General features: G+C 43.7%; 1 protein-coding gene across 1 annotated transcript in view; it reads right to left on the bottom strand.

Moving 5' to 3' along the window:
* Nucleotides 1-9,028, bottom strand: part of Fbxo7 (F-box protein 7) — a 29,130-nt gene extending 20,102 nt beyond the window's left edge. Inside the window, exons 1-3 of the mRNA XM_027392485.2 lie at nucleotides 8,791-9,028; nucleotides 6,214-6,508; nucleotides 1,600-1,827 (exon numbers count right to left, since the gene is read on the bottom strand). Of these exons, the coding sequence (XP_027248286.1) occupies nucleotides 1,600-1,827; nucleotides 6,214-6,508; nucleotides 8,791-9,008 (741 nt within the window). The 5' untranslated portion in view covers nucleotides 9,009-9,028. The remainder of the gene's footprint in view (nucleotides 1-1,599; nucleotides 1,828-6,213; nucleotides 6,509-8,790) is intronic.
* Nucleotides 9,029-9,505: the final 477 nt, after the last annotated feature.

The following is a 9,505-nucleotide window of genomic DNA, read 5'->3' on the forward strand; positions in this document are numbered from 1 at the left end:
GCACACGCCCCACACGCACACATCACACACATGCAGTAGGATATGCACACGCCCCACATCACACACATGCAGTAGATATGCACACGCCCCACACGCACACATCACACACATGCAGTAGGATATGCACACGCCCCACATCACACACATGCAGTAGATATGCACACGCCCCACATCACACACATGCAGTAGGATATGCACACGCCCCACATCACACACATGCAGTAGGATATGCACACGCCCCACACGCACACATCACACACATTCAGTGGGATATGCACACGCCCCACATCACACACATGCAGTAGATATGCACACGCCCCACACGCACACATCACACACATGCAGTAGGATATGCACACGCCCCACATCACACACATGCAGTAGATATGCACACGCCCCACATCACACACATGCAGTAGGATATGCACACGCCCCACATCACACACATGCAGTAGGATATGCACACGCCCCACATCACACACATGCAGTAGGATATGCACATGCCCCACACGCACACATCACACACATGCAGTAGATATGCACACGCTCCACACGCACACATCACACACATTTTTGAAAAGAAGCACAGCCTCCTTAGCAGAATGTGCATATCATTAATACTGCTACTACAGGAGGATAATATGTTTTATTTATTTTTCTATCAAAATTTTTGTTTTTATAGATAAAATAACATCACAGAAATAAGGATATTTTCTCTTCTATGACACATTTCTATCTGCAAAGCCATGCCATTATTAAAGACCCCAGATTGACTATCACTTCTTCATATAGCCCTTCTCAGAAAACAGTTATTTCTAACATTCTGTTCACATTTCTGTCACTGAATATCTGTTATGCTTTTCATCAATTTACACTATTATTTAGCATGTCATATTTGTCTTGTCTTTCATGCCCATTTGTGAACTCCGAGGACAAGGACAGTATTTGATGTGTTACTATCTGGTTCAGTGCATGGTGTGCAGAGGCATACAATGATTATGAGTTATTTTTATCTTTGTATCCATCCCATCACGTGGCCCACAGGCAATGTGTACAGGCCAGCAGTAAGTACAGGGACTATGCAGAAGTATGCAAGAAGCTCTGCTCCATCCTAAGAAAGATCCCAAGTAGTCCTTAGCTCTAACTGTCCTCTGACAATCCCTGGGGCTGGCGGTGCAAGCATGTCTCCTAGAGCTTACACGGGGACAAAAAACACTGACATTATTAGATGCTTAACAAACACATGCTGAATGAAAAAAAGCAACCATAGCACAAAGCCATTAACATGAAACTGCCTAGCTAGCCAGCATTTAGTCATACTCAGTCCACACCATTGAATTTTATCTGCATATTACCATATATAAACCTTTGTCTTTTCTTAACCAGTTACCATTACTTCTGCAATACTAAATGCTAACAAAGGACATGAAGGATGAAGAAGAAAAGGGGACATTTACTGAGTACCTGTGACAGCCCCCTCCCTGTGTCTGGCATTTTACATTAACAACAACCACATTTGATAAAGGAAGGAGGACTACCACAAGCCCTGGTGACTTAAGTGCCCAGTGAGACCTCACAAGGCATCTGGGCTGAGCTTACCTGGGGTATGTAGCCTGACTCAAGCATGAGGAGATGCACCAGCACTATCAAGGCATCACTGATGCTGGAGCAGCCGGCTGACTGATACAGAGTCTCCAGGGAGTGTGGCACCTGCCCATCCTCTGTTTCACTGCAGAGCATTGGCTCAAGTGGATGGCAACAAGAATCCTCTTCCATACCCATGGCTTCCTGAATTGACTCGGCTTCAACATTTTGACTAGGCCCTTCCTAAAAACCAGGACAATAATAAATTCATTAATTTTACTTAGGATATTCTATACCCTAAACTAAGCAGACCATGAAGTTCAGAAAAAGGAGCCATCTTAAGGAAGCTCTCATATATAAATGAGACTGCAGCCTACACCTCCATCCTGAGTCCCTCACTGCCTTTGTACTGACAGACTAAACACCTGGACACACCTGTAAGTCTCCATACTTACTAAACAGTACCCTAACTGTGATATCATCACAGTTCCAACTACTATCATGCCTGAATACCTCTAAAGCTATACCACAGGTGCTTCAGGCTCCCCATTATGTGTTCCCCAAACCTCTGGAAGTGCTTGCTTCCCTTTCTTGTCTCATACACACCATGAACTCCTGCTAGTTTCCCTGGAAATTAAGAATCCAATCATGTCTTGTACCCAGTTTAGAGCATACCAGGATTTCCTCAAGACAGGCAATGGCATTTCTCACAATTGTACCTTAAGACTGTGCTGCTAGATGGTCTCAGGGGAAGAGTTATTAGTACAGCGTCCAATGTATACAGAAACATTACATGCTATGTCTGCCTAATTGGACCTACATTCAAAGAATCCAGTATTAACCTTATAAAAGCTCTGAAAATTCTAAAAACAGTAGTAATGTGTGCAATTAACCAAAAGGCATTCTCCTTCTTCACCCACTTAGCATCTCTGTTACACTTACTACAGATTCACAAAACAAGTGTTTTTCAGAAAGACTGAGGAGTGCAGGCCTAGAAAATTAAGTCCAAATGCCTACACATGTAAGAACTGTTCCCTGGCTCATCATCTGTACACTTTCTGCCAACCCCTCCCTAGGCACTGCATATTCCCACTTAAGACTCAAAGGATGCAATGGCCTTTATTACTGACCTTCCATACTGTATTGGTCTTTTCCACTTCACACATCTGCATCTCTCCATGACTGCAAGTCTGTGTAAAGTACAAGACTACCCAAGTCATCCATGTGGTAAAAAGAGTACAGTACCTGCCACATGGTACACATTCAGTAAAGGTCTGTGGAACAACTGCTGAAAGATGACATACTACAGTGTCATGTTTTTGTTTGCCAGGTGTTCTCTCATTTGTGCCTTTCAGTGATCACAATGATCATTTGATCATGATAATTTGAGCAAGGGAGAGACGACAATGCCTGTTTATAGATACGACAACTGTAACTCAAAAAAATCAGTAACTAGGCAAGATCAACAGTTTATAGATGTTTGAAACGAACCCATGTCCCCAGATTCATCATCATTAGGGCTTTTAGATGTAGAACACGCTTTAGTAAAGCTACATTGCTACACTCATTTTATTCAGAAAGCTTATTTCCCAGTTTGTTCTCAACTCTTAATACAAAGCAAGTTTCTTTGTTTTAGTGTTGTATTTCCAGAAAAAGGAGTGGCAGGGGAATTTAAAGTTATACAGCATAAACCAAGGCTGAAGTACTGCAATCGATCCAGACCTGTCATTTACTTTTTCAAAATCAGAACTGAAGCCTAACAGCTACAAAGACATCAAACTTGTTAAAAGCCAGGCATGGTAACACACACCTATAATTCCTGCACTTGGGAGGCTGAGGCAGAATTCAGAGTTCAAGGTCAGCCTGAGCTATATAACAAGACCCTGTCTCAAAAAAAAAAAAAAATTGTTTTAATTAATTAAATTTTAAAGGTTATGATAATTCATACTATATAAAAGATGCTACTGCACAAAACATTTCCATGATTTTCCTTGAACAGAAATCACTGTATTAAAAAGAATATATCAATCTAAATTATGAAAATAATCTCTTCATTTCCCCCCCATTTACTATGTAGGCAGTAGCATGGAACAAAACAGATGTGGAAACTTTTAAGAAGCATTACCCAGCCGGGCAGTGGTGGTGCATGCTTTTAATCCCCAGCACTCGGGAGCCAGAGGCAGGCAGATCTCTGTGAGTTCGAGACCAGCCTAGTCTACAAGAGCTAGTTCCAGGGCAGGCTCCAAAAGCTACGTAGAGAAACCCTGTCTCAAAAAAAAAAAAAAAAAAAGAAAGAAAGAAAGAAAGGAAGAAAGAAAGAAAAAGAAAAGAAAAAAAGAAACATTACCCTAAGCTGCTAACTCTACACCCATCATGGGCTTATCTGTCCACGAAGCACTGGCATCCAATGAGCTGTTCTGATATGAGTGTTTATCACCTTCCATGTGAGAACAGCCCAGTATCACCTCCAAACAGTCTTGCCATAAGCCAAAGTGCAACAGAGATCCTCTCAGGTCTGCACAGGCCATCCCTTGCTATCACTAAAGGTCATCCCCAAGTGCAAAGAAAGAAAACTAAATTACACTTAGTCACAAAGCAAAATTCCTCTCCTCTGGTTTTGAGTCTTGTTCATCTATTTATTTTCCTTTTCCACACTCCCTTCTATACTGAACTAGCAGATCATATAGATTCAAAGACTCCAGGCATTATTTATGACTTCAAGCTCAGTATCCCTGCTAAGGTTTCATAGGCACCCCATAAAAACCTTACAACACAAACAGTATGCTGATAGAACTGGAATCACTACCTTGAGGCACCAGTGATGTCTCAAAATTTTGCAAAGAAAAATTAACAAAGTTTACACACACTGTGAAGCCCATGTTACTGGAAGGTTTTTAAAGCATACCCAAGTTCTCTAGGTTTATCTCTAAAGGAGTCTATTTTCTAAGTACGCAGTCATATGTCTTTACTCATCCCATACACTGTCCTGTGAAGCAGAAACAAACAAGAACGATATCTAAGACATTAAAATTCCTGTATGGGAAAATTATTTTCACAATTTATTAAATACTATTAAGTATTTAACAACCATCCATTCAGAATATCTGCTTATTTTTACTGTCATGATTCAGTGTTTAAGGCTTGCAAAAGAAACTAATTTGTGGTGATAAGAATATATATATATATATATATATATATATATATATATATATATAAACAGTTAAGAATGGTATATGTGTTAGTATTAAACAAGGGTTTCTTTCAAGGCCAAAAGCAAGCACCAGGGCAGCCAGGGCTGTTGTACAGAGAAACCCTGTCTCAACAACAACAAAAAACCACTTAAAAAAAAATTTGATTTAAAAAAGAATTGTTTCAGCTGGGCGTTGGTGGCTCACGCCTTTAATACCAGCATTTGGGAGGCAGAGGCAGGCGGATCTCTGTGAGTTCGAGGCCAGCCTGGTCTCCAGAGCAAGTGCCAGGATAGGCTCCAAAGCTACACAAACCCTGTCTCGAAAAACCAAAAAAAAAAAAAGAATTGTCTCATACAGAGTATTAAAGGAGAAAGCAAATAATTAGAAACCTAAAAAGTGATAAAGATCATCAATAAATGTTTTCAATCATTGGACTATAATGAGCAAGGGCCTTGGAATACAGAAATACAAACAGAAAAAGGAGGATCAGCAAGGGCCACATGGCTGGTCACAAGATCAGCAGGCTCTGAGAATGCAAATGGAAGAACGGGAATTATCAGGACGCTGTACTCACCAGAGTCAGCCACTGACAGGAAAGATCAGAAACTAGCTCTGGAGAGGCAGGGTAGGACAATTTTCAGAAAGCCTGGGTATAGGACAATAAGGGACTTTCTCTGCTGTGAAATAACATGAATGGACTAGAGATATTTGCATCTCAGACACAGAGCTACTAAAGAGCAAGAGAATGACATAATGAAGATGTAGGAAGCAGAAAACCTAAAAGATTGAAGAATACAAACTGGCAGCCTGTGTTACAAGAAGTCAAAGTCAGTCTGTGTGGTAGCGCACACCTTTAATCCCAGCCTAGGGAAGCAGAGGCAGGTGAGGTGGATCTCTGTGAGTTCAAAGTCAGCCTAGTCTAAAATCTAGTTCTAGGACAGCCAGGGCTGTTACTCAGAGAAACACTGTCTCGAAAACCAACAACAACAACAACAAAAAAGTAAAAAAGCACGGGATATCAGTGGTCCTGCTGAGGGGCAGAGCAGGAAGTTTCTATGTGGAAGATAGACCTAAGGTGCATCTTACTTCTAAACTGATGTTAGACAGAGTCTGTGATAACCATTTAAAAGTCCAGCAAACATTTGGAAATACCTAGACTATAGGTGCAACATTAGTGAGTGCCCAAACATGGTAAGTTAGAAATCATAAACTTACAAACATCAGACACCATGGGATACACAATCTAAGGGAACATCTGAACAAAACTACAAAACCATGCATGTTAGAATGCCAACATATTAGTCCAGACATTCAGCAGTTAAAAAGAAAATGCCCAGAATTTACTGATGCTAATCATCCTGACTGGTGTAGAATTCCTCTGAAGTGCCAATATACCTTATCAATTACTCTATTTCATCTCTTCATCTTTAATACCCACCATACTGTCATCATTCCAGGCATCAAACTGGGTGGCCTGTCCTTGGGAAGAATCACTCCATTGTTCATCAGGGATGCTAGCCTGATGTGAGCTGGCAGCCAAAGAAGGTTGGTCATTATTCTGAAGTGAGGAATGCTCTGAATCTGTAGATGAAGGTAAGTTAGGTGCCGGCAAGTCATCTTCAAGAACCAAACATATCAAGTCCCCAGAAACAATCCCATATGAAGCCAAGGTCTCTTCATCTCCAGTGAGGGCATCCTTGTTGTTCAATGTAATTGCAAATCGGGTATCAGAACTGCCAAGAAAGACGGATGAGCACAGTAAGAGCTACCTACTCCACCATTCCAACATTTGGAATACATTAAACTACATGCTATGTATCCAGAAGCACTAAGTAATGGAAAAAAGCAGGGAACTAAATTACTTGTTCATCCAGTGCCCAGGTCATAGACTTGTAATGGCAAAAACTTTAGAAGTTTAGCTAGGGAGATACAGTACTCATCATTAACTTTTCATCAACACACTTTTCAGTATTTCAACATCTTTGAAGCTGAGGTGCTTCCTAACCCTAACACATTAGTTTAATGCACAGCGTTACTCCCAGCTTTACATGGGTGCCGGGACTTCCAACTGGGGGCTGCAGGGGGGCGGGGGGGGGGGGGGGGGGGGGGGGGGGGGGGGGGGGCGGGGATCCGGCTTCTGCACCAGTGCTTCAGCATCTCCCCAGCCCGATTCATTTTTCTTATACACATCCATTTTTTTTCCATACCAATTAAAGAGACACTACTGGAGTCAAAACTATTCCCTCTCCTTAGAAAATAAACTGCTTGGCTGCTGCTTGCAAAATGATCTGATAAACAAAGAGTTGAAAAATCTGCCAGGTGTCCATGAAAACACCATCTTAGCTTTGGCAGAAAAAGGAAAACTCCCCAAACAAACAAATCATTTTGTAGAAAATATAAGGAATGGTCGGTCTGCTTAACCAAAATGCCGGTTTCCCTTCCCACTGTTCTAAATGTCTCCAAGGTACTATTTTCTGAAGTTATGGAGGTGAAGGAGTGCATTTCACAAAAAAAAGAAAGAAAGAAAAAGAAAGCAACTCTAGAAACTCCAAACTTAAAAAAATCTGTTTTATACCAAGCTTTGAGCTGCTTAATTAGAAAATACTCTTTAGGGATAACAGCTGTGTCAGACGGACACATTTGGAATCTGTCCTTTTGTTCCCCAAATAAACAACATTTCAGAAAATTGAATTTACTTTCACAAACTGAAGCTTAAATTCCAACCAACCAATCAACCTCATCTGTGAAAACAAGCCTGAAAGAGAAACTAGGTGGGGCTCTTGGTGTCGCAATTTTTCAAGACTGCCCTGCTTAACTGAAAAGTAATTTATGATTACCTTAAAAATAGAATTTTCAACGTGTGGAGGGGTAATTGTTATCAACATATAAAACACTCAGTTTTACACCAAGAAGTAGTGTAGGCCACCATCATGTGGATATATGGTAATATGTTAAGTGTTTTAATATGAAAAAAGGCTTTTTTAACATTTTGGCTAACATTATTATTTTATTTTATTCGACAGGTTCTCACTACATAACCCTGGCCGGTCTGGAACTTGCTATGTAGACCAGGCTGGCCTTGAACTCATAGAGATACCCTTGCCTCTGCCTCCTGAGGACTAGGAATAGCGGTGTAGTTCTGGCTCACTTTTAATCTAGTATCTTAAGGAGGTGGGGGTGAAAGGAAAAGAAATCCGAATAGGACCTCTTTTTGCTCAATTCCCTACTAATAAAATGAAAAGTCACTAAAAATGTCGATTAAGGGGCAGGGCCCAGAGTCCATCTTTTTAAAATATTTTATTCTCGAACTCAAATTTCTAGCTCAGCCCCTGAAGTGGGTCGTCCGTATACTTGTCTCTCTAGGACCTGAACGTATCTTCTGCACAAACAGAAGCTGCAACCCCATCAATTAATAATAGAACTTAATCCTTTTTCAACTTGCCACCAAACTGCAAGCTCTCTGGGGTCAGGCCTCTATTTCAGAGGAAACGCCCGCTGGCCTGAAGCACGCGTACTTCCTAAAGCGTTGCAAGGAGAAAGTGACAGCGTTGGATGCAGTCTGACACATGCCCTCTCAGCAGTTTTTAGTTACTGTTGCCCTAAGCAGGGGCACAGGTTACAGCGGCCTAGGGTGCACGAAGTTTTCACTGCAGGCACGATGCTTTTCAATTTAACCACCGAACTACCTCCACGGCTGAGGTGAACTCCAGCTCCGAGGGTTCACGGTGGCAGGCTTAACGCGAGCTTCCCACTCCAGACCTCGGCAGGCAGGTGTTTCCCGCGTTTCCCGCCCTCCCGTTTCCTGGCTGGCGGTGACCGCAAACCCGGAAGTGACTACTCACCGCGGAGGACAGCGGCGCCCCGGGGAGGCTGCGCCACCGTGTCCCTGCGCTGGAAGCCGGCGCACCAGCTGCCCAGCGAGCGTCACGGCCCCAGGTACTGAGCGCAGCTCCGCCCGGAGGCCCGGCCTCACGTGACCGCCCTCCCGAAGCCCCGCGACCGAGGCGCCGCTCACCTGAACCCCCACGTGGGCAGCAGAACCTGGCTGAGGTGCGCGCGCAGCTGCCCGAGCGTCGGCTCCGTCTCCGGCACCTCTAGCGGCTGGGTCCGCTTCTGAAGCCGCACGCGCAGCCTCATGGCGGCAAGACGGACGGCAAGCCTCTGTCGGCCGCGGCTCCCGAAGCGAAGGAGAAACCGAAAGCCAGTTGCTCCGGGCCTGCGCCTCGGAGGCATCCGAGCGCTCGCCTCCCTCTCGACTACGCCCCCTACAGTCCAGTACGCGAGCGGAGCGCCGAGCGCCTGCGCTTCCGATCGGCGGCTCGGCGCACGACAGCGCCACCTGCGGGCGAGATGCGCACGGCGCAGGCGCTGAGTTTGCTCCAGCACACGGAATCTCTGCTGGGATCTCCTGTGTGCTTCCCTGCTTGCAGTATCTGGATGGACCGCTGGGACAGCCACAGCCCTAACCCAGTGGCACTGTTTTTGCCTGCCTAGAAAAGAACTGCGCTATCCCAGTCATTAAGGTGCTCATACCTGACACAGGTCGCCTGTGATGACTGAAGAACCAGGCATGCCTTAAGGGCCTTTGACCTTTTGATGTGAAAAGCCTGGGAGATCCTAGCGGCCTTCAGGTGAAATAAGAACAGGATAACGGGCTGTGAGTTATTAACAGCTGTCTTTGCTTCTGTGAAACTTGCTTATCACTATGAGCTTTTTATTACTATATAGTA

This window comes from Cricetulus griseus (assembly GCF_003668045.3).
Source record: "Cricetulus griseus strain 17A/GY chromosome 1 unlocalized genomic scaffold, alternate assembly CriGri-PICRH-1.0 chr1_0, whole genome shotgun sequence".
Lineage (NCBI taxonomy): Eukaryota > Metazoa > Chordata > Mammalia > Rodentia > Cricetidae > Cricetulus > Cricetulus griseus.